The sequence below is a fragment of the Chiloscyllium punctatum genome, chromosome 9 (genome assembly GCF_047496795.1).
Source record: "Chiloscyllium punctatum isolate Juve2018m chromosome 9, sChiPun1.3, whole genome shotgun sequence".
NCBI classification, from domain to species: Eukaryota; Metazoa; Chordata; class Chondrichthyes; order Orectolobiformes; family Hemiscylliidae; genus Chiloscyllium; species Chiloscyllium punctatum.
In genome coordinates this window covers 18,931,174-18,956,976 of record NC_092747.1, presented here as the reverse complement: position 1 = coordinate 18,956,976, position 25,803 = coordinate 18,931,174, and the positions used below count along the sequence as shown (strand labels likewise).

The window sequence follows — 25,803 nt, the reverse complement described above, 5'->3', positions numbered from 1 at the left end:
AACCCATCATTCTACGCCCACATCCAGATATTTTATAAAAATGACAAACAGCAGTGCCCCTTGAGGCACACCACTGGTAACTGAGCTCCACAATGAACACACTTCCTATTAATCACCACCCTGTCTTCTCCAGCTAACCAATTTCTGATCTAAACTGCTACATCAACTGCTGCCTCACAGCGCCAGAGACCCGGGTTCAACTCCCGCCTCAGGCGACTAACTGTGTGGAGTTTGCACGTCCTCCCCATGTCTGCGTGGGTTTCCTCCGGGTGCTCCGGTTTCCTCCCACAGTCCAAAGATGTGCAGGTCAGGTGAATTGGCCATGCTAAAATTGCCCATAGTGTTAGGTATGGAGTAAATGCAGAGGTATGAGTGGGTTGAGCTTCGGCGGGGCGGTGTGGACTTGTTGGGCCGAGGGGCCTGTTTCCACACTGTAAGTAATTTAATCTAATCTAATCTAATCTAAATCATCTTCAATCCCGAATCTCCACATTTTAAGCAACAGCCTACCATGTGGAAACTTATCAAACACCTTACTGAAGGCCATATATTCATCAACGGCTTTACCTTCATCCACCGGTTTTGTTACCTTCTCGGAGAGCTCAATAAGGTTCGTGAGGCATGACCTACCCTTCACAAAACCGTGCTGACTATCCCTAATCTAGTATTCCTTTCCAGATGATTATAAATCCTATCTCTTATAACCTTTCCCAACACCTTACCCACAACTGAAGTAAGGCTCATTGGCTTATAATTACCAGGGTTGTCCCGACTCCTCTTCTTAAACAAGGGAGCAACGTTTGCTATCCTCCAGTCTTCTGGCACTACTCCTGCCGACAATGATGACAAAGATCGAAGCCAAAAGCTCTGCAATCTCCTCCCTGCCTTCCCAGAGAATGAGGATAAATCCCACCGGCCCAGGGATCTTATCTATTTTCAGATCTTCCAAAATTGCTAAAACCTCCTCTTTGTCAACCTCAATCCCACCTAATCTTGTGGCTTTTATCTCATTTTCACTAGCATTGCCCTTTTCCAATGTGAATACTGACAAAAAGTATACATTAAGCACTTCCCCTATGTCGTCAGGTTCCACACACAAAATTCCACTACTATCTTTCATTGGCCCAAATCTTACTCTAGTCATTCTTTTATTCCTGATATACCTATAGAAGGCCTTAGGGTTTTGCCTGATCATATCCGCCAACAACTTCTCAGAGTCACAGAGATGTACAGCATGGAAACAGACACTTCGATCCAACTCATCCGTGCCAACCAGATATCCCAACCCAATCTAGTCCCACCTGCCAGCATCTGAGCCATATCCCTCCAAACCCTTCCTATTCATATACCCATCTTAGATTTTACAATTGTACTAACCTCCACCACTTCCTCTGACAGCTCATTCCATTCACGTACCACCCTCTGCATGAAGATGTTGACCCTTAGGCCTCTTTTATATTTTTCCCCTCTCACTCTAAACCTATGCCCCCTAGTCCTGGACTCCCCCACCCAGGGAAAAGGCTTTGTCTATTTATCCTATCCACGTCCCTCATGATTTTGTAAACCTTTATAAGGTCACCCCCTCAGCCTCCGACGCTCCAGGGAAAACAGCCCTGGCCTATTCAACCTCTCGCTATAGCTCAGATCCTCCAACCCTGGCAACATCCTTGTAAATCTTTTCTGAACCCTTTCAAGTTTCACATCTTTCCGATAGGAAGGAGACCAGAACTGCACACAATATTACAAAAGTGGCCTAACCAATGTCCTGTACAGCCACAACATGACCTCCCAACTCCTGTACTCAATACTCTGACCAATAAAAGAAAACATAGCATTAAAGTGTACAAATCCTGTTAAGATTTGCTTTCCCAAAATGCAGCACCTTACATTTATCTAAATTAAACTGCATCTGTCATTTCTCAGCCCACTGGCCCATTTGATCAAGGTCCTGTTGTAATCTGAGGTAACCTCCTTCACTGTCCACTTCACCTCCAATTTTGGTGTCAGCTGCAAACTTACTAACTGTACCTCTTATGCTTGCATCCAAATGCTTTATGTAAATGACAAAAAGTAGAGGAGCCAGCACCGATCCTTGTGGCACTCCACTGGTCACAGGCCTCCAGTCTGAAAAACAACCCTCCACCACCACCCTCTGTCTTCTACCTTTGAGCCAACTCTGTATCCAAATGGCTAGTTCTCCCTGCATTCCATGAGATCTAACTTTGCTAACCAGCCTCCCAAGGGGAACCTTGTCGAACGCCTTACTGAAGTCCATATCAATCACATCTACCACTCTGCCCTCATCAATCCTCTTTGTGACTTCTTCAAAAAACTCAATCAAGTTTGTAAGACATGATTTCTCACGTACAAAGCCACAGTGACTATTCCTAATCAGTCCTTGCCTTTCCAAATACATGTACGTCCTGTCCCTCAGGATTCCCTACAGTGACGTCAGGCTCACCGGTCTATAGTTCCCTAGCTTGTCCTTACCATCTTTCTTAAATAATAGCACCACATTAGCCAACCTCCAGTCTTCTGGCACCTCACCTGTGACTATCGATAATACAAATATCTCAGCAAGGAGCCCAGCAATCACTTCCCTACCTTCCCACAGAGTTCTAGGGTACAGCTGATCAGGTCCTGGAGATTTATCCACTTATGTGTTTCAAGACACCCAGCACTTGCTCCTCTGTAATATGGACATTTTTCAAGATGGTACCATCTATGTCTCTACATTCTACATCTTCCACGTCCTTTTCCATAGTAAACACTGATGCAAAATACTCATTTAGTATCTCCCCATCTCCTGTGGCCCCACACGATGGCCGCCTTGCTGATCTTTAAAGGGCCCTATTCTCTCTCTATTTACTCTTTTGTCCTTAATGTATTTGTAAAACCCCTTTGGATTGAATGAAGGCTTCATTCGGAGGTTCACTGAAGAGATTACCTAGTATGGTGACGAAACGTCTGACAACAAACCTTCTGGATCAGCGAGTAAACCTACATCCAGAACCTCAACCTGAGCTACAAGTCTTCTCAAAACTTGCTAACCCTTTGAATGCTCCTTAACTCTATTTGCCAAAGCTACCCAATGTCCTTTTTGCCCTTCTGATTTCCCTCTTAAGTATACTCCTACTGCCTTGATATTCTAAGGATTCACACTATCTATCTTGTCTAAACCAGACATATGCTTCCTTCTTTTTCTTAATCAAACCCTCAATTTCTTTAGTCATCCAGCATTCCCTACACCTACCAACCTTCCCTTTCACCCTAACAGGAACATACAGTCTCTGGACTCTCATCATCTCATTTCTGAAGGCTTCCCATTTTCTAGCCGCCCCTTTACCTGCAAACATCTGCCCCCAATCAGCTTTTGAAAGTTCTTGCCTAATACTGTCAAAATTGCCCTTCCTCCAATTTAGAACTTCAACTTTTAAATTTGGTTTATCCTTTTCCATCATTATTTTAAAACTAATAGAATTATGGTCACTGGCCCCAAGGTGCTCCCCCACTGACTCCTCAGTCACCTGCCCTGCCTTCTTTCCCAAGAGTAGGTCAAGTTTTGCACCTTCTTGAGTAGGTACATCCACATATTGAATCAGAAAATTGTCTTGTACACATTTAACAAATTCCTCTCCATCTAAACCCTTAACACTATGGCAAACCCAGTCTATGTTTGGAAAGTTAAAATCCCCTACCATAACCACCCTATTATTCTTACAGATAACTGAGATATCCTTACAAATTTCTCAATTTCCTGCTAACTACGAGGGGGCTCGATAATAATAATCCCAATAAGGTGATCATCCCTTTCTTATTTCTCAGTTCAACCCAAATAACTTCCCTGGATGTATTTGCGGGAATATCCTCCCTCAGTACAGCTGTAATGCTATCTCTGATCAAAAGCGACACTCCCCCTCCTCTCTTGCCTCCCTTTCTGTTCTTCCTGTAGCATTGGTTTCCTGGAACATTAAGCTGCCAGTCCTGTCCATCCCTGAGCTATGTGTCTGTTATTGCTACGATATCCCAGTCCCATGTAACTAACCATGCCCTGAGCTCATCTGCCTTCACTGTTAGGCCTCTTGCATTGAAATAAATACAATTTATGAGTCCTACTTTGTCCTCTGCTTTGTCCCTGCCTGTTTGACTCACTTCCTTTCCTAACTGTACCAGTCTGAGATTGATCTCTCTCTCTGGGTCCCACTCCCCCACATTAATAGTTTAAATCCTCCTGAGCATATCTAACAAATCTCTCTGCCAGTATGTTAGTCACCTTCCAGTTCAGGTGTAATCCGTCCTTCTTGTACAGGTCACTTCTGCCCCAGATGCGATTCCAGTGATTCAGATGTAAATCCTTCTCCCATATACCAGCTCCTCATCCATGCGTTCATCTGCTCTATCCTCCTATTTCTACCCTCACTCGCTCGCAGCACTGGGAGCAATCCAGATATTACTACTCTCAAGGATATCCTTTTTAAATTCCCCTCCTGACTCTTCTTAGCCCTCTCTTTAGATGTTGTTTGGCTAACTTATAACTCGAAATCCCCCTAATTAAGCCTTGACACATCATCCTCACATAAGCCTTCTTCCTCCTCTTGACAAGAGCTTCAACTTCTTTAGTAAACCATGGCTCCCTCTCTTGACAACTACCTCCCTGCCCGATAGGTATATACTTAGCAAGGTAAAAACAATGACTGCAGATGCTGGAAACCAGATTCTGGATTAGTGGTGCTGGAAGAGCACAGCAGTTCAGGCAGCATCCAAGTAGCTTCGAAATCGACGTTTCGGGCAAAAGCCCTATACTTATCGAGGACCTGTAGTAGCTGTTCCTTGAATAAGCTCCACATTTCAAGTGTGTCCATCCCCTTCAGTTTCCTTCCCCATCTAATGCATCCTAAATCTTGCCTAATCGCACCATAATTGTCTTACCCCCAGTTATACCTCTTTCTCTGCAGTACACACTTATCCTTGCCCATTGCTATTGTAAACATAACCGAATTATGGTCATTATCACCAAAATGCTCACCTACCTCCAAATCTAACACCTGGTCGGGTTCATTCCCCAGTACCAAATCCAATATGGCATCGCCCCTTGTTGGCCTGTCTACACACTGTCAGAAAACCCTCCTGCACAATTGAACAAAAACTGACCCATCTACACTACTTGAACAATAGTATTCCCAGTCAATACTGGGGAAGTTAAAGTCCCCCATAACAACTATCCTGTTACTCTCGCTCCTATCAAGAATCATCTTTGCTATCCTTTCTGCTACATCCCTGGAACAATTCGGAGGCTTAAAGAAAACTCTCAACAGGGTGATGTCTCCTTTCCTGTTTCTAACCTCAGCCCAAACTACCTAAGTGCATGAATCCTCAAAACATTCTCTCAGCTGCTATAATACTACCCTTCATTAATAATGTCATGCACCCGCTCTTTTACCATCATCTCTGTTCTTGATGAAACAGCTAAGTCCCGGAATCTGCAACAACCATTCCTGTCCCTCCTCTAGCCATGTCTCTGAAATGGCCACATCGAAATCTCAGGTACCAAACCATGCTGCAAGTTCACCCACCTTATTCCAGATGCTCCACATTTCAAACCGACATCCTGATTGCTGGTGCCCTCTCGCGACCTTGTATATCAATCCCTGACCTCACTACCCTCAACCTTCTGTACACTGGAACTACAATTCAGGTTCCCAACCCCTCCCCCAGAGGGCATTAACAAATCTCCCCAGGATACTGGCACCCCTCTGGTTCAGGTAAAGACCAACTCGCTTGCAGAGCTGCCACCTTCTCCAGAAAGAGCTCCAATTATCCAAGAATCCATATCTATTGGCTGAATGCAGATTTCGTATTTTCTTTGCAACTTGAAGGTTTGTACTGGTGAATACAAAGAACTGGGGAAATGTCAACTGATAGCAATGACACTGAAATTCAATGGCTTCATGCCACACAGCTGAGCAATAAAGGGGTTTGGTAAATATTCCTTCATTTGTTGCTAAAGCACGATATTTGGTCTTGTATGATTGTCTAGAGATTGAAATGATGAATGCTAGCCATGATGAAATCATCCTCTCCCGATTCCATTAATGAGACAAGCTGGAAGGTCAAGCAAGAGGGAATTCCAGTTCTCTTCAAAACTGCTGGAGAAGTTTCACTCTTCCAAGTATGAAGCTTCAAGCCAGCACAACCCCATATAAAAAATATTTAACCTCTAATCTTTGATTTTCATTGAAGGATGTACAGGCATGGTAAAAGAAACTTGGGAGACAGGAGCTATTAGCTGTACTCACTGTCAAACAGTTCTTCTGGGAAGAACATGGGCACATTGTAGCCCAAAAGAAACAGCAGTTCTACTGATTAAAAAAAGTGAAGCTTCAATAAGTAATACACTTTGCTATAGTAGAAACATAGAATCCCCAGAGTGTGGAAAGAGGCCGTTTGGCCCATCAAGTCTGCGTTGACCCTCCAAAGAACTTCCCAAGACTCAGACTCAGACCCAGCTCCCGACCTGATCCCTGGTAATTCCTCATTTACCATGGTTAATCTACCTAGCCTGTGCATCGCTGAACACTATGAGGCAATTTAGCATAGCCAACCCACCTTTGGACTGCAGAAAGAAACCATTGCACTTGGTGGAAACTCAATCAGACATGGTGAAAAGGTGCAAACTCCACACAAACAGTCACCCAAGGCTGGACTGAAACCTGGCTAACCACTGAGCCACCATGCCACAAAACAATTCTCAAATCCATGAAAGAATAAAAAATAGAAGGGGAGCCTATTATCTGTAATTGAATGAAGAAAACTACTTCTAAAGCAGGTAATGAACATCCCATTTCTTTCAATCACCAGCAACAAAGAAAACTAAGAGGTGAGAAAATGCTACAGTTTTGAAGTCTGCTTGCAGCACTGCAGTGCCAAAGCACCTGTCAATTTCAGTCACCAAATCAAGATCATAACACGCAAATTATTCCTTACAGCTGCCTTTTAGCGATTGTCAAGGGAACTAATCTCCATATTGGCCACTATACAAACTTTTTCTAGCAAACTACAGCTAAAAATCCAAGAATATGCACTTGGTCATGACCAAGATTGATAGAATTTAAGCTCTATTAACAAACAAAATAAACAGTTGCTGGAAATACTGATGATAGTTTTACGTCTTAAATCTTACACAGGGCACTTATAGTGCAGTGGTTAGTATCTCTATCTCTGAGCCAATATGCCCCAGTTCAAGTTCTACCTGCTCCAGACGCATATAATAACATCTATGAACAATCTGATTCCAAAATATCCATGTCTTAAATGTTATGCATTATATCTTGATAAAGTGCATTGGTGCATGCCATTGATTGTTGCGTATTTTCACATTGTAGGACATTAAGGGCGGAAAAGGTCATGCCAAATGTGAGAGACCCCCTAACACCAGAGGGAAATAATGAACACTGATCTGACACTTCCAAACAGCTGCAACTGAAAGTGGAATTGACTAGTGAATGATTAGATTTGTGATCAATGATCAATTAGCTGTCAATTGATAGCATCATGCATTGAATATTCATTAATGCAAAATATGGTCTCTGGTTACCTTGTGGATTGCTAACATTACCAGAATTGGGATAGCACGTGCGAGAGTATGGACAGAAAGTGCAGGACGAGAGGATTCCAATTAATTGTTTCAATTAGTTCTTGTAAATTGGACTTAGAATTTCCTTTCATAAACCAAGCTAAGCTTATTCGTTGCTCAGCACAGTTCTTTTTATGAACTTATGAATAGAATATATATGGATTTCTGAGGTCATAGCCCATCACATGACTGTGATGATTTCATCCTGTACTAAACCCAATTGCATCTCCTTTTCCTTTTTGCCTCTCCTTCCGAAGCACTGAAATGCCTCAGACATTCAGTTCTCAGCTTTGGTTATTCCGCAAATATATTGAGCCCATTTACAACTATTTGCACTGTTAATTTGTCTATCTTGTTGCAAATATGCTGAGTATTTAGATACAGGATGTAAGTTTTTAAAAACATTTTTACATATTATTTTGTAGTAGGGTATAATTTGTTGCTAGCCCTTATTTCCTCTGTCTCTGCTTTTCTTCCTTTCATTCCTATTTTTTAATGTTTCCCTGTTATGTCTTCCCATTCAGGTTCCCATTCCCTTGCTATTTCAATTTAAACTCTCCACCATCTGAATGAATGCCCAGTGAAGATACAGGCCTTGGCCCCGCTGGGGTGTAACCTGTCCAACTTGTACAGGTCTCATCTTCCTCAGAATCAGTCCCAATGCCTCAGGAATCTAAATCCCTTCTGCTACACCATTTCTCCATCCATGCATTCATCAGCCTATTCTCCCTTTCCTGATTTCACTAGTACATAGCACTGGAAGTAATCTTGACTTTGCGACCATGGAGGTCTACTTTTCAATTTATTTCCTAGCTCCCTACATTCTACTTGCAGAACCTCATCCCTCACTTTCAATTACTTTTTTGTTGAAATTACTTTGGGTTATTTCCATGACATTACCACTTGCTGAGGAGAGAGCAAAAACCCAAAACTGAGCACATGAAGCCATTGGTGCTGCATGGAGCACAACACTGGCTGTTCACATTCCTTCACGATTAATTCCACACTTAGATTTTGAGCAAATTTCTGTTCTCGTTATTAGTCTGATTTCATCCTTTATGAACAATACCACCCCTACTCCTAATTCTCCCACTCTTAAAGATTTGACTTCAGCCAGACATTGCTTTCGAGTGATGTCTGTAGGTTGATGAATTCAATAAAATACAATATTCCAGATAACTGTGCCACAACAGTGATATGCAGATTCCTGTCCTCATTTCCTTTCATATGAATTCTACAGTTTCACCCAGATGACAATAATGGATCAAGGCCAAGCTTGCACTGATCCATTCCAAACATCTCATCCTGTGACTAATGGGATATCATGAAAGGCGTGGTAGCTAAGAGGCATTTTTCATGAAAATGTAGGCCATTTGAACCTTTATAAAAGGCTTTTCCATTAAATATTTTTTTAGAACCTCGCTAGTTACCAATACTCACAAATACCTTTTATAAAAAGTTATCAACAGAATGCAGGCTTTGCTGGCTGGGACAGCATTTATTGCCATCCTTGGTTGGCCATGAGAAGCTGGTGGTGAGTGTAACAAAACTTCACTCTCAATTTTGTACACAACACTGACTTCCATTACAAAAACAGAAATTGCTGGAAAAGCTCAGCAGGTCTGGCAGCATCTGTGGTGAGAGTTAACGTTCCGGGTTGAGCGACCCTTCCTTAGATTTACAAAATCTGTAGTTCTTCCCGTTTTAAGTGACTTCCATTATTCGGGAGAACAGCTTCCTTGTTTTTATGGAATAAATACTGCGATCAAAAAGATAACACATGCTTAAAAGCAGTTTGCACAAGGGATTCCATACATTAAAATGAATATCTGCCCTATCATAACTGCACTGAATTGAAAGGCAGTACAATTTCACAAAACTACATTTCTGAGTGCCACATTATTAAGCGAAATTTCACTTCTGTGGGGTGCATATTTGAGAATATTGAATAAACAAGGTTTTACAGAAAAAAAATGGAAGAACAGACAAGATATTCCAGCTTCTCGTCCACTGATTAACCTCATTTTTACTTTCTTTCTAAAATATAAAATTGTTCACTTTGTGTGGGCAGTGCAGATTCATTGAATATGAATCTTCAGAAAAACAGACAGACAAAGGCATGCTCAATCACGACTAATTCATTACAAAGGCAACCTTTTATTGGATTGGAAAATGCTGATTGGAAATTGTAGCGCCTCCTCTTAAAAGACCTAAGGGTTAATAATAATACATGCCATCAATAGTCATTCTTGAATCATTGGAGGATCCTAAAAGCTTGCAGTATTGCTCAAGTTTAGTTGTTTGAAAGCAAGCTACAGCTGGCCTCTGGTGGTTCAATCCCTCAAGTTTAGCGTAGCCACCTTTATGTTCAAGCCTTCTGTGGCCTTTTCTCTGCTTAGCTTTGTAGACTTATCTAATAGAATAACCACCCTAAAAATTGTTCATTCTCCAAGTTTGGTCTGCAGCGTACTTCTCATCCTCATCACAAGCAGCCATGATTTCAGCACCTAAAGCTCCATATTCTGGAATTCTCATCATAAATCTCTCCATTCTGCTCTTTCATAAAAACTCTAAATTCCTATCTTTTCAACTAAGCATTTGATCACTTTTCTAAAGTCCCCCAACTATGCTCAATGTCTTTTTTTATTAATTCATTGTAATACTTTCCACATTCACTTTATTCGCCCATGGGGTGTGGGCATTATTGCCAAAGTCAGTATTTATTGCCCAGTTCTGATGTAATGACGGTGAGCTACCTTCTTGAAACACTACAGTCTTTGAGTGTAGGGACAGCCACAGTGCTGTTATGAAGAAGGGAGTTCCAGGATTTTGACCCAATGAAAACGAATGCTGGAACATCAGAAGTAGGAGCAGAAGCAGGTAATTCAGCCCTCCACAATTTAACATGATCATGCCTGATCTTATCATGTACTCAGCTCCATGCTCCTGCCTGCTCTCCACAGCCGTCTATCCCACCTTTCATCAGGAACGCACTTATTTCTTTCTTGAATCTGTTGATTGATTCTGCATCCACTGCACTCTGGACCAGTGAGTTCCACAGATTCACAACCCTCTTAAAATGTAATTTCTCCTTATCTCAATTTTGAACCAACTGCCTCGCACTCTAAATCTATAACCTCTAGTTCAACACTGTCCCACAACAGCTGTTCAAATTCCACCATATCAACCCTTTTTAGCATTTTTATACCTCAAATCAAATGCCCCCCCTCCATTCTTCTGAATTCCAGCAAATATAAGCCCAAGCTATTCAGCTGCTTCCCATACAACTGTCCTTTCATCCCTAAAATCAATCTGGTGAACCTCCACTGAACTGCCTCTAAATGAAAGAATAGTTCAACAGGTTTAATTGGAAGCACACTAGCTCCGAAAGCTAGTGTGCTTCCAATTAAACCTGTTGGACTATAACCTGGTGTTGTGTGATTTTTAACTCAATGTTGATGGTGGGGAATTCAGCAATGGTAATACCATTGAATGTCAAGGGGTAATGTTACTTAGCACTTATCAGGTCAAGGCAAGATGCTATTCAGATCTTGCTGTATATGGAGACAGACTGCCTTAGTACCTGAGTAGTCATAAATGGCATTGAACAACATGCAACCATTAGTGAACATCCCTACAGCTAACCTCACGGCAATGGGAAGCTGTTGGATAAAGTTGTTCTGTAAATAAAGTTAGTGCTGCACCAGTATTCTCAGCAACAATCTTTACTTAAGAAAAATAAATTATAAGTAAGTTTGAAGGTTTAAAAATAGTCATAAGACAATCTAGATCACCTTCTACCATTAAAAGTAGATATATAATACCACACTAATGGAATAATTCTCTAATTATTCTCTAATCATGAGGGAGAACAGAATACAGGAACATATTAAGAGTTAAATGAGAGGGATGGAAGGAAGCAGAACGAAGCAGAAATGAGAGTATGAATTGATTGGGACGAATGAATATTTTCTGTGCTGCATACACCATGTAAATCAATATATAAGTCATTAACTTCAAGGAGAGAGAAAAAAATGTAACAAAGAAAACTGTAACAGAGATCACTATTTAAAACCGACAGCAATTTTTTTTGTGCTGTAATCTTTCATTTATCACAAGGTTACCTTTGTCACACAAATTTTGTGAAAGTTTAGAAATTTTATAATACACACTAACCTGGTGAACCATACTCATGTCTGGGTAAACGGCAGATTTTAGGCATCACTTCCATTAAAGTCTTCACATATTGCAAAATGGTTCCTTGTAGCTGAGGTTAAACATGTAGAGTAGTTTCTGTTAATACAACAGTGGCAATGCATTTTTGTAAATCACAAACATTCAATTTATTCATTAGGCCTCTCAGTTATCACACAGAGAACAAAGGATCTCTGAACAGTTCACTGTGACTCTGCACTTTAACTTCTACCTCCTAATTATCTGAAAAGAATTTTGAGTACTCAGCACAGCATTGCAAATGCAAACATTTCCCTTTGCCTCACGATTCTCTCCATCTCTTCCTAATTCAGATATCTGATGTTACCAAAGAAGAACATGCTTTAATTAAATACGTATGTAGTCTGAAAGTAGAACATCTTTATTAACTTACAAATAATCCTCCCAGAGAAATTATAGGATTCAATGCAACAATCAGACTGGCTGTCCACACTCTGATATTGTTGGTATATTTCAATGCATTAATACTTTACTATCACAAATTAAAGTTTGCTACTTCAAATCAAAACAGATAGAAATGAGGATTTGTATCAAGCTAAAACTCTAAGTAACTCTACAGGCAAAACTGTGCAACTGAAGTATCAAATTTCTAGAATATAGTGGTGATTATCAAGCCATCATACATGATAATGTTATGAAGTTGAAGATGTGTACCGTACCTTTAAGAAAGAGACAGAATGCTGTTCTGAACTGAGAACTTTTAAGCACCTGTGTATATGACTAGATGGCAGTCCCAGTGTACTGGAAAATTGAAAATATTGTAATATTTGGCTGTGAAAAGGACACCTGAGTTTTGATTGCTGTTTTGACAATAACTTGAATCTAACCAATAATTATGCCCCAGAATTCTAAAACCCAATAGATTTTGAATCTATTGTTTTGCTAACATCAAACCAATGAGACGATCCAATGTTGGGGAGGTATAAAATGTGGATATTTTGAAAATTGGTCAGAGTGCAACTGCTGAAGTGACAGAAATGCATGGAGTGCTAACATCTTGCTCTTCAAGAAATTAGGAAACACTATCAAAGGTAACTTTTCATGTGAAACATACTTGTAGTAAAAAGATGACAACCCAGGGAGATCCTCAGCTGGAAGAAGAAAGACACAGAAGGGTGGATTTTGAAATAAAGTTGATATATCAAGTGTCTTATTGGAACAGTATATTGTTATAGAGCTGGAGGTAGATAGTAAGCAGTTAAGAGAAAGAAGGGGACTTAGAAATGTGAATAATTGTTTAATGTTCACTTTTAGACTTAAAATAAATTGATGTTATTTTCTTTAAATAGTGGAATTTGCGAGTTCTCTGTCATTCCTATTTTAACAGATTACAAGGTGAGGCGAGCTTTTTTGGGTGTTTGGTTTAAGTAACAGAGGGGTTCACCTCCATATTGTAACAATAATCATGAAAGCAAATCATTTAGCCATCAACTCTACACCAGTGTGTGTCCCCACTTAATCTGAGCCTACCGCTTTTCTCATTTCACACATCCTGTATTTTTTTCCTTTACCAAGCAACTACTTAATTCCTTTCAAAACCAGGTCAGATTGTCATGGTGATGAAAAGAAAATGTACTTCGTGGAAGATAGATTTCAATGATTAATATCAAATGTTTCTAGCTCTTGAATTTGGACTAAAATTTCAAATGTGGTTAATTCCAACTCAGTAAAGGGTTGCTAGGTTCTGGCCTATTAATCAATTTCTGTTCTAGTCCCACAAATTTATATGATAGCCTCCTTGCAAGAGCCAACATGCAGACAGATTTCCAAATTTTGTCCATGTCAGAACCATTGTCAGAAACCTTGCATCCAATAATGCCAATATTTAGTGCTGTGTCATAGCATAATACTTCAACTTAAGAATTGCCAACACATTCTATTTTGTTTCCTTCTACTTTTCAATCCACCTAGATTGAGCTTTTTCTGATATGGATGAAGCATAAGTAAACATTCAAAAACTTGTAACAGATTGTGGTCTGTTGTGCTTTTAGGATAATTAGCCACATCTGGACAAAAGGCTTTATAATTAGTTAGAAAGGGAAATGGAGGGATAAAACGTATCCCATTACATAAAATACGACCAAAGGCTGACCCTTTTATGGTTTCAAGAGTTTCCTTTAGCATATTAAAGATTACTTGTAGCAAAAGCATTTGGAAATTGAAAAATTGTACAAGACTCAAATAATAACAATCCAATTTACAAAATATACTTACTAGGCTTTTAACAACTTTGAGCAGTTCCTCCATTACCACAGCAATTCCTTGATAGCCCAGAAGCTTGCAAATCGCTCTAAAATGTGGAGGACCCACAAAATTTTTGTAGTTGCTGTAAATGCTGCTGTATGCCAAGTTCAGAGCCTGCAAAAATATGTATACTGATGGTGACTGACATGATCAATTATTGTAAAAAACACATCTGGTTCATTAATGTCCTTTCAAGAGGAAAACCTGCCTTCCTTCCCTCATCTGGCCTACATGTTTCTCCACACCCACAGCAATATGATTAGCTTTAGCTTCACTGGAAGTGAAATGTAAACTCCCAAAATGTTTTGCAGCTAATGCATTACCTACTACAGAGGAACAACTATAAACTATAGAAAGACTGAGGAGGTCTGGTTTAAAACAAACATACTAATTCAGCTAACTACAAGATTTGCTGGGAAACAAAGCTTTTAGTCCCAACCAAATTTACCATTAATAATCCAAACAGTTTAAAAAGCTATTATTTTATCATTAATTGGCTATCTCTGCCAGAAAATCCAGGATGATGATTGCAAAAATGATGTTGTATGCTGTCAGTATAGCTTAATAGTAGCATCTTCATCTCTAAATCAAAAATTCATGAGTTCAAGTCAGATTCCACGGAATTGAGTACACAATGTACACTGACAATTCAATGGACTACACTGTTGGAAGTGCAATTTTCAATAAAAGACATTAAAATACTATTCCTTTTCCAGTGCACTTAAAACATCCAAAGGCTCAAAAAAAGGTCATTTCTCTTCATTTATCCCTTAACCAAATATCACCATATGTAAGGTTTGACTTTACTTAATTGTTGACAGTCAATATCTCCTGTTCTCAGATGCTTTTTGCCAACACACGTTTAAGTAACACAAATAGCAATACATACAAGTCAGGTTACCCGAGGGATAGTTCTAGAAATTAACACTGAAAGGTGGCATCAGGATGTCTACACTATGAATGCAGCAAGTGCTCCAGCATTATTAGGTCAACATAAATGATGACATTGACAATAGAATGACCATTCATCCTTGGAGCCCAAGGATAATGATTTCCCATATTTGAAAGTAAACCAAAATCTGGCAAAAAATGATTCTATTTCATCAATCCATCATTCCACTTCACAAGGAAAGAATTAGCGATAATAGGCATATGCCAGTAAAGCATAAGCAGCATCTGATTCACCACATTGCGCTTGAAACAGAGACTAGCTTGGTTTGCTAAATCATAAAATCCATGCAAATGTTTATAATGCAGATCGTTAGTGTAACAAATTTACAGGTGGGTAATATCAATGATTTGTGCATTTATGGTCAAGAATTTTAACTAGCTCCATGCTGTATATCTTGAATAAGATTGAACAATCAATATTTAAGGTTAACTATGAATTTACAAATTTGTTGACAATTGATCTTGAATGCAGCAAAGTCAACTGATAAGCAACCCAACTTGCCAAATATTGCTTTCATTACTTATTAATGAAAGCAATCTTTTTTAAAGATACAAAAGAGAAATTACAAGTGATATTTGAAAAGGTCACATTACTAAGTTTGTAATAGTGGATTGATAATAAATGTTGCAGGTACAAAGTTAAAATAATTTCAAAAAGTCCTTTAAAAATGAGACACTATGAGAAGCGTTATCAAATTTGAACAGTAATACAAAATAATCAAAGATATGAAGTAGTTAAACATAGGCTAACAATGAGGGAGGGCAGGTGAAAGCGTGAATGAGGTGCAGGGACAAGAAGGATGTTTGGCACAGGATGACGTGAAAGTACAGACGCAAGGGGAATATGACTGAGCATGCTCCCATGGTGCCCTCCTCCACAGAGGCCATGACTGGGCTGTTCCCCTCTCCTGACGTACAAATGATAGTGTGGAAAATTGGACTCATGGACAAGGGTAAGAAACGATTGGGCAGAGGATGAAGGTAAAATACAAGCAGAAGGTGTGAAGTTTCTAGGTGCTCTCAAAATCCTGCACACTTCCCTCACCCATCCAACGAGACAGTGGGGTGCATGCCCCAACCTGATGCCTAAAGATGGGTGCCTCTCTACCTTGAGACTGCAAGGTGGATGCCCTGCACACTATCTGGAGGCTCTGGGTCCCCAGGGAGCAAGAAGATCGCTCCTCCAGGAAGAGTCTGAGAGTGGGAAGAAGGGGCAGCAATTGGATGGAGGACGTGCGGGAAAATAAAAACAGGAGAAAGACGGGGGAGGAAACCTTTTACAAGATCCCACCTGGAAGACGGAGAAAGATGATTAAACCACATAGGATCCAGGTAACTTGGCAAACTGGACCCAAAATTGATTTAATGGTAGGAGACAGAGGGTGTTGGTAGAAGATTTTGAGTGACTGTAGGCTGATGTCCATTGCTGTACAACAGAATGTCTTATTGTTTTTGACATACTTCAAATGATATTGAAGAAAATGCGTGGGAGATAAGTTTGTGGACTGCATGAACATTGCCCAGGTGGCTAATAGGAAGCAAGGTGGTCTTAGATTACAGGAAGATATAGATAAGTTGAGTAGAGCAGTGGTCGTTGGAATTTAATCCTGAGAAATGTGAGCTGATGCACTTTAGTAGTAGGAAACAAAGTACGGGAACATTTAAGAATGATAGGACACTGTGAAGTATAGAGAAAGAGAGAGAGTGAGCGATCATGGGGTGCTTGTCCACAAATCTCTGAAAGCAGAACAGGTAAATATGGTATACAAGGCAACATATGGGACATGTGGCTTTAACAGTCATGACATAGATTAAAGGAGCAGGAAGTTTATGTTGAAGCTGTACAGAACTTTAGATAGGCCATAGCTGGAATACAGTGTGTAGGTCTGGTCACCAAACAAAAGAAAGGAGGAGACTGCGCTGGAGAGAGAGCGTGCAGAGGAGATTCAGCAGCCTGTTGCCTTGGATAGAGGCTGCACAGGGTCAGATAGTTTTCTTCATAGCAGAGAAAGCGGGGGCGGGGGGGCTTTACTGATGTACCTGAGCAGGGTGGATAGTAAGCAGCTGCTCCCCTTAGTTGAAGGGTCAGTAACAATGGGGCCTCATTTTAAGATGAAGGACAGGAGGTTTAGAGAAGATTTGAGGAAAACCTTTTTAACGTAGAAGCTAATGGAATCTGGAATGTATTGCCTGGGAGGGCAGGAAGCAGGAAACCACACCACCTTTAAAAGGTACATGAATGAGTATCTGAAAAGTTGTAACATTCAAAGCCACCAGTCGAGTGCTGGAAAGTGGGATTAGTGTAGATGGGATGGTGCGGACGCAATGTGATCGACGGGTCTCTTCTGTACAGATGACTCCATGAAGTAGGATGTGGGGGAGTAAATTGTGGATGGGGAAGAGGGGGAATGGGTTAGCCATTATGATCACAATCTTTGATCGATATAAAATAAAAATATAAACATGTTTATAATCACAGACAAAAAGGTGATTGCAATTGGGAATCTACCTTATATTTAGGTGTACAGGGATAGGACTTATACAAATAATGTAAGGGTCTTGGGTAATGAGGGACCTCAGGGTTCAAGTTCATAATTCTTTCAGATTTGCCTCACAGGTAGACATGGCAGTTAAAAGGTGTTTGGCACACTTGCCCTTATTGCCCAGTCCTTTGAATAAAGGAGTTGGGAAATCATGTTGAGGTTGCATGGGACATTGGCGAGGTCACTTCTGGAGTACTGTGTCCAGTTCTGGACATCCAGTTATAAGAAGGATGTTGTTAATCTGAAGGGTTCAGAAGACACTTATGTGGACGTTTCATGCAGAGGGTAGTGTGTGTATGGAATGAGCTGCCAGAGAAATTAGTGGAGACTGGTACAATTGCAACATTTAAAAGGAATCTGGGTGGCTATATGAATAGGAAGGGTTTAGAGGGATATGGGCCAAGTGCTAGCAAATGGGACTAGATTAGGCTGGGATATCTGGTCGGCAAGGACGAGTTGGACTGAAGGGAGTGTTTCCGTGCTGTACATCTCTATGACTCTATGTTGCTAGGTATGGAAGGTTTGAGTTATAAAGAAAGGCTGGGGCATTTTTCCACTGGAGGGTAGATGATTGAGAGGTGACTTTATAGAAGTTTGTGAAATCATGAGGGGTATAGCTAGGGTTAATAGTGAGTGTCTTTTCCCTAGGATGGGGGATTTCAAAACTAGGGGGCACATTTTTAAGGTGGGAGAAGAGAGATTTAAAAAAAAGACAGGAGGAGCAAATTTTTTTTTAGAATGAGGGTGGTTCGTGTGTGAAATTAACTTTGAGGACATTTAAAAGACAGTTGAATAAGTACATGAATAGGAAAGGTTTGAAAAGTGAGAAATTTAGTTTGGGATTATGGTTGGCATCGACTGATGGACTGTGCTGTATGACCCTACACTCTATACCAACCCAAGATGTAGCTTTGAAGAAAAAAATCCAAGAATAACTTTTTTGTGTCTTTTTCTATTGATCCAATTACGAGCAACAGTGAAAGCAGTTTTCCAGAATCAATCTTGAACAGTTGACTGACATACTTTCAACCAAACACTTTTGAAATCAATCACAAGCAGACAATCCAGCACAGTAATTTAGCAAAGCTGTGCTTACAGCTAGCCCATAATGGAGTCAATCAATCTTGGGACTGATTCAGTTTTCATCTCGTATCTGCACAATTATTGCACTAGGGGTGGCGAGATAGCAATCAGCTGAAGGAAAGACAGGCCAAAAGATGACAAGATAGACATATACAGGTCAAGGATTGAGCCTTCTTGCCCTATAAAGCTGAGCCACAGACACTATGGTTTATTCACAAATGTCAGATGACATTTTCTTGCCAATATGATTTTTGCTCATATTTCTAATGTTAAATGTTAACACAAGAAACTCCTTCTGCAAACATTTAGAGCAGAAATCTTGTTTGTGAACAAATATCTGTAACAATCTACATTTTCACTGAATGCTGTGGAGTGAGACCCTCCTATTGTAGTGGAATTTTCCTAACAATTACGAAAACTTAACATACATAGGCAAGTTACTAAATTAATGAAAACTAAAGTAATTGTTGAAAATACATAATCTACAGATGCTTACTAGTTTGTCATGCGTTAAGTGCCTTCTTAACTCGCCTCATTAATATTCAGCCTCCCATCTTAAACTTGCCAGACAAGTTTAACATCCGGAAAACCTGTCAAGGAAACAAGAGCAACCCTCTTACGGATTCAGCCAACCGCTGACCTCATGTTGGAAACTGAGCGCCAACATTGCAGGGTTTCCTCTGTGGGCACCAACCTCACAAACCACAGACAGCACCTGACATGTACTGGCCTCTTATAATACTCATGCTACATCTCCGACCCACTTACAGGATGATTTTGCACTTCAACGCTGCACTTGCAACTATCACTGCAATACTGTAGTCTGAACACTTTATACACTCACACTCAGCTCACGGACTGGACCAGGATACATCTCCAGGCTCTTTGCTCAGTGTCATAGCGCTCAATGATTTGAGTCTACACAGCATCTAAATCTTACATTGTGTGTTTTGCCTCCAAAGCCAAAGATACCTCATATTACTGCTGTCTTGCCATGCCATTTAACATGAACCCAACAGCAGGAAGCCTGTCATGGTTATGAGCAAACTTCTGTCAAGGCGAAGGGAATAGTCTTCACTCAGAGGCTTTTGGCACAAATAAGGTGTGGCCATGCTCGGGGCAGTCAGAGGAAAATCCTCTTCTCATATATGTTAGGCAGCCCAACAATCTTGTTGCCCCGTTTCCTTCATGGAATGATACAGACAAGCAGGTATTTGTGGGAGATTACAAGTGGTATGCACAGTTATGACTGTTGTAAGTGGAGAGGTGACCCAAATGGGTGGGTAGATAGCACAGAGGGCTTCAATTACGTGTTGGCAGAGGAGAGTGAGTGGAGAGAATAGTTCAGGCCAGTGAGAGTGATACAACATGAGACTTTGTGGGAGGTGTGTACAATAGCACAGATGGAGTGAGAGAGAGGTCGCAAAGAGAAAATGATGGAACTTACCCTGGTGGAATTGAGAACAGCATTGACCTTCTTCCTTCAGTGCTGACCATTTTTCCACATGGTTGCTTCAACCGGCATGGCAACCCAGGATCAGGGTTGCATGGTCTGATGTCAGGTTCTCCACTGTTGGTTCTGAGAAAGGAGGAAATCCTATGTTGGCACCACACTATCCAGCAGGACCTCCAGGACTCTATCTGCAAATCAGGGTTTCCTCCTGCTTGCCATATCTGAAGCAAATGTCAGGATCCATGCAGGGCAGTTCCAGACTGAGTGCTTGTCGAGTTGTACAATGTGCTCTTAAAGGTGGCACAAGCACAAGTGATGCTGATGAATTAGAGGATATTTATCATTGGCGAGGAATGTAGTGTGGCAAGGTAGGATACAAATTGGACACCAGATGTACCATAGGAGCATAACAGGTAATTAATGAGGCAAGTTTGGTCAGGTGCAGCTAGATAACTCACTACAAACCTTTTAAAAAAAACTCGACACAACTTTGTGTCAGTCCAAAGAAAGCAAGATTCAACCAATAGACTTTAAATCAGGATGGTGTGCAACTTGAGGGAAACCTGCAAATGATGGTGGAGCCACGAATTAGCTATCTTTGTTCTTTCAGGTAGTCTAGACCCAGCGTTTGGCAAGTGCTGTAGAAGAAGCCTTGACGAATTGTTCCAGTCTGTTTTGTAAATTACACATGCTGCTGCCATACTGCACTGGTGAAGGAGAGAATACTTAATATGGTGGATGAGTGCCAATCAAGCAGGCTGCTTTGTATTAGATGTTTCCAGCTTCTTGAATGATGTTGGAGTTGCACTCTCCCAGACAAATGGATATCATTCCTCTCTTGTACCTCGTACATGGTGGATAGGCTTTGTCTATTTGCTATAGCATTGTCCAATTTATTGTTATTTTTAGTTCCTTATCTCAATTATTTTATACAAAATACACAGCAGTTGCCCTGCCAATTTCACACTCAGTCAAGAACACTAACCTACCTCCGTGCGCACCTGGCTCTCCATGGTTTAGTATCAAGGATTGAGGGGTATATTAATTTGTCAATTACTTTTTTTTGTTTGATTTATTTTCTTGCTGCTAATTTATTTCATTTAATTATATGTATGTTTTGGCGATCACCAGTTGAGCAATAAATTTCTGTCTCACACCATTATTCTCAATGTTGAGGAGCCGGTGTTGGACTGGGGTGTACAAAGTTAAAAATCACACAACACCAGGTTATAGTCCAACAGGTTTATTTAGAAGCACTAGCTTTCAGACCACTGCTCCTTCATCACATGGTCGTGGAGTATAAGATTGTAAGACACTGAATTTATAGCAAAAGTTTACAATGTGATGCAACTTAAATTATATATTGAAAAATACCTGAATCATTTGTCAAGTCTCTCATCTTTTAGAATGGCCATGCTGGTTTCAGTTCTTTCTGGGATTTACAGAAGAACGAACTGAAACCAAAATTATCATTCTAAAAAAAACGTGAGACTTAAACAATCCAGGTCTTTTTAAATTAAAGATCACTGGCAGTATCAGATGAACATGTTCATCGACTAACCATCACAATAACCAAATGCAAAATTAAATTTATGAATCATTAAGCCAGGTTTCTTTGGGATGTGACTTGTCCTGTATTACCATCAGCTGAAGTCACGACTAAGTTAACATGTTTTAGGTACCACAAGGCAAAATGTCCATATTACAGAGGAGGAAGTGCTAGATGTCTTGAAATGCATAAAAGTGGATAAATCCCCAGGACCTGATCAGGTGTACCCTAGAACACTGTGGGAAGGCACAGAAGTGATTGCTGGCCCTCTTGCTGAGATATTTGTATCATTGATAGTCACAGGTGAGGTGCCGGAGGACTGGAGGTTGGTTAACGTGGTGCCACTGTTTAAGAAGGGTGGTAAGGACAAGCCAGCGAACTATAGACCAGTGAGCCTAACCTCGGTGGTGGGCAAGTTATTGGATGGAATCCTGAGGGACAGGATGTATATATATTTGGAAAGGCAAGGACTGATTAGGGATAGTCAACATGGTTTTGTGTGTGGGAAATCATGTCTCACAAACTTGATTGAGTTTTTTTGAGGAAGTAACAAAGAGGATTGACGACGGCAGAGCGGTAGATGTGATCGATATGGACTTCAGTAAGGGGTTCAACAAGGTTCCCCATGGGAGACTGATTAGCAAGGTTAGATCTCATGGAGTACAGGGAGAACAGAACTGGCTCAAAGATAGAAGACAGAGGGTGGAGGTGGAGGGTTGATTTTCAGACTGGAAGCCTGTGACCAGTGGAGTGCCACAGGGATCGGTGGTGGGTCCTCTACTTTTTGTCATTTACATAAATGATTTGGATGTGAGCTGAAGAGGTACAGTTAGTAAGTTTGTAGATGACACCAAAATTGGAGATGTAATGATCAGTGAAGAGGGTTACCTCAGATTATAAAAGATCTTGACCAGATGGGCCAATGGGCTGAGAAGTAGCAGATGGAGTTTAATACAGATAAATGAGAGGTGCTGCATTTTGGGAAAGCAAATCTTAGCAGTACATACACACTTAATGGTAAGGTCCTAGGGAGCGTTGCTGAACAAAGAGACCTTGGAGAGCAGGTTCATAGCTCCTTGTAAGTGGAGTCGCAGGTAGATAGGATAGTGAAGGTGGTGTTTGGTATGCTTTCCTTTACTGGCCAGAGTATTGAGTACAGGAGTTGGGAGGCCATGTTGCGGCTGTACAGGACATTGGTTAGGCCACTGTTGGAATATTGCATGCAATTCTGGTCTCCTTCCTATCGGAAAGATGTTGTGAAACTTGAAAGGGTTCAGAAAGGATTTGCAAGGATGTTGCCAGGGTTGGAGGATTTGAGCTACAGGAAGAAGCTGAACAGACTAGGGTTCTTTTCCCTGGAGCGTGGGAGACTGAGGGGTGACCTCATAAAAGCTTACAAAATTATGAAGGGCATGGATAGGGTAAATAGGCAAAGTCTTTTCCCTGGGATCAGGGAGTCCACAACTAGAGGGCCTAGGTTTAGAGTGAGAGGGGCAAGATATAAAAGAGACCTAAGAGGCAACTATATCACAAAGAGGGTGATACGTGTATGGAATGAGCTGTCAGAGGAAGTGGTGGAGGCTGGTACAATTGCAACATTTAAGAGGCATTTGGATGGATATATGAATAGGAAGGGTTTGGACAGATATGGGCCAGGTGCTGGCAGGTGGGACTAGATTGGGTTGGGATATCTGGTCAGCATGGACGGGTTGAACCAAAGGGTCTGTTTACATGCTGTACATCTCTATGACTCTATAAATGACTGGGTGCCCTTGTGGACAATACAGTATTCACTACAGAATAACATTGATGCCTTTGACTTTTAGCAGTTTACAAAATCTTTAAACTATGTGGGTGTTGAATAAAAGCAGAAGAGATGCATGGGCATTGAGAAAGGTTCTTAACATTAAATCAAAACTTAAAATTACAAAAAGGTCTTTTGTGTAAAAGCTGAAAAGCATTTAAGCAAAGTGAAATAAAATGAGATAATCAAATGATAGCAAAGCAAGTAGTAATATAGACTGAAGGAATTTGAATTAAATGAGAATGAGTCATTACTAAAATATGTTAGCTGGTTATAAATGTTCATAGAGACTTTTACACTGGCTATCTCTGGAACTGCTTAATACAACACAGATTAACTTAGAAAAAAAAACAAGTGTTTATGCATTTAAATCAATAAATAAGGGTTATTTGCTTTGAGTAAAGAACTTGAGTATGATTTAGAATGATGTTCTGGCTGTATCAGAAGGTTATATCATCTGACCAAGGAAGCAGTGAAATAACACAAATTTTTCAAAGGATCAATAGGCTAACATAATTCTCTCAACCCTGAATGAGCTGATTTTCTAAACCGAAGGATGACTTAAATTTTATCAAAACACAGATGCAGAAAATGTGACACTAGATTTAACTTACTGAAAAATTTTAATAACCTTTCAAAACGTGACATCAGAGCATCATGAGGAGTCATTGTGGCCAATGGTGTTGAGGAGCTAAATTAACCTCAATCATCAACCCAGACCACTTCAGTAAACATGACACTTTGAATCTTGTTGATTCATCTTCCTAACGCTGATCAAAGACATTCAAGATGGCAGAGAGCAACTAACATGGTTACAGCATGGAATTGCTCATGATTAAAGATGGTGCGAGCCTGAATAATTTCTTTACTTGAAGGTGCAAAGAAAGAGAACACAAGGTTAAATATTTCTACAAGTCAAAAAAAAACTAAGGAAGATGGATAAAAACTCTGAAGTTCTGAAAACCAAAATCAAGTTTAGATTTGAGGCACTGACAAACACTGAGTGTAACTGGGATGGTCAACATGGGAGATTAGAAACATACCAGTGTTTCATTTCCTTTTCCAAAAAGAAAAGGTGAAAACAAACCAGACAACTACAGTTCCATTCGTCTTCATTCTACTTAGAATAATGAAACATCAAGAGTAAATGTGGAATATAACTCTAGTGCAAAAACATATTCTTCAAGTGACCGTGGTACCGGGTTTCTTGATCTTTGATTTATTTTCTCTCCATGGATAGGATTTTGGAATTGGCAAGTGTCGAAATATAAATATTTTAAAACTGGATCATTTGCATAAACTTAAAAACAAAACTGCAGGTATTGGATAGCATATATTAAAATCAGGTGAACCAATGAACAAATGCGACAAAAACAGAAATTACTGCAAATACTCAGGTCTTGCAGCATCTGCAGAATAACTCTGCTTTCCCTGTACAGATGCTGCCAGATCTACTGAGTTTCTCCAACAACTTTTGTTTCAAATTTCCAACATCCACAGTTTTTTGTTTTATGTTAAATAAATGTAACAATACTGGTTTCTAAAAATGGTGCAAGTTACACAGTGGGGTTCCACAGGGGTTGATTCTAGGATTCTTAATTCAAGGATTCTTAATTCATTTTAATCACAAAGACTTGCACATGCAGGACACAATTTCAAAATGCGCATACCACAAAATCTCAAAGCGATCAACAGTTCTTAGTACTAAAGGGATCAAAAAGTATGGGCAGAATGTGGGCACAGGGTATTGTTTTGAATGATCAGCCATGATGATAATCAATAACAGAGCAGGCTCAAAGGACTAAAAGGCTTACTCCTCCTCCTATTTTCCAGAAGAATTAAACCAGCTCACGGTTCTTAGACATTTCAGGAGAACATGGATTATTAGAATGGGAAGACTTATAGCAGATGAAATTTATTACAGAGAGGTACAAAGTGATACATTAAAACATAGGATACAGAAGCAAGGATGCTATGGTGAACATTTATACAACACAGGTTCAGCCTTAACTGGACTATGAAGTCCAATGGTGGGAACCACACTTTAAGAAGATTGGGAAGGGACTGAAGAGGTTAAGAAACAAATTACAAAAATGGTTACAGGGTTGAGTGACTTCAATGATATGGACAGATTGGAGAAGCTGGGATTTGGAGAAGAGTAGATGGGACAGGAGATTGATAGAAGTATTCAAACCAATGATTCTGGACAGAGCAGATTGGGAACCTTTATGTATTAGCTGAATGGTAGAGAATTAGAGGTTACGAAAGAACCAAGATCAAATGAGGAAAACCTTTACTTTGCAGTAAAAG

The 25,803-nt window shown here is 40.2% G+C and overlaps 1 protein-coding gene across 2 annotated transcripts in view; it reads right to left on the bottom strand.

Annotated features, from left to right (window-relative positions):
* The window catches only part of cyfip1 (cytoplasmic FMR1 interacting protein 1), a 185,653-nt gene that overhangs the window by 22,574 nt on the left and 137,276 nt on the right, over window positions 1-25,803 (bottom strand). For both annotated transcript variants that reach the window (XM_072576968.1, XM_072576967.1), the window contains exons 24-25: window positions 14,081-14,224; window positions 11,810-11,900 (exon numbers count right to left, since the gene is read on the bottom strand). In XM_072576968.1, coding sequence (XP_072433069.1) covers window positions 11,810-11,900; window positions 14,081-14,224 — 235 coding nt within the window. The remainder of the gene's footprint in view (window positions 1-11,809; window positions 11,901-14,080; window positions 14,225-25,803) is intronic.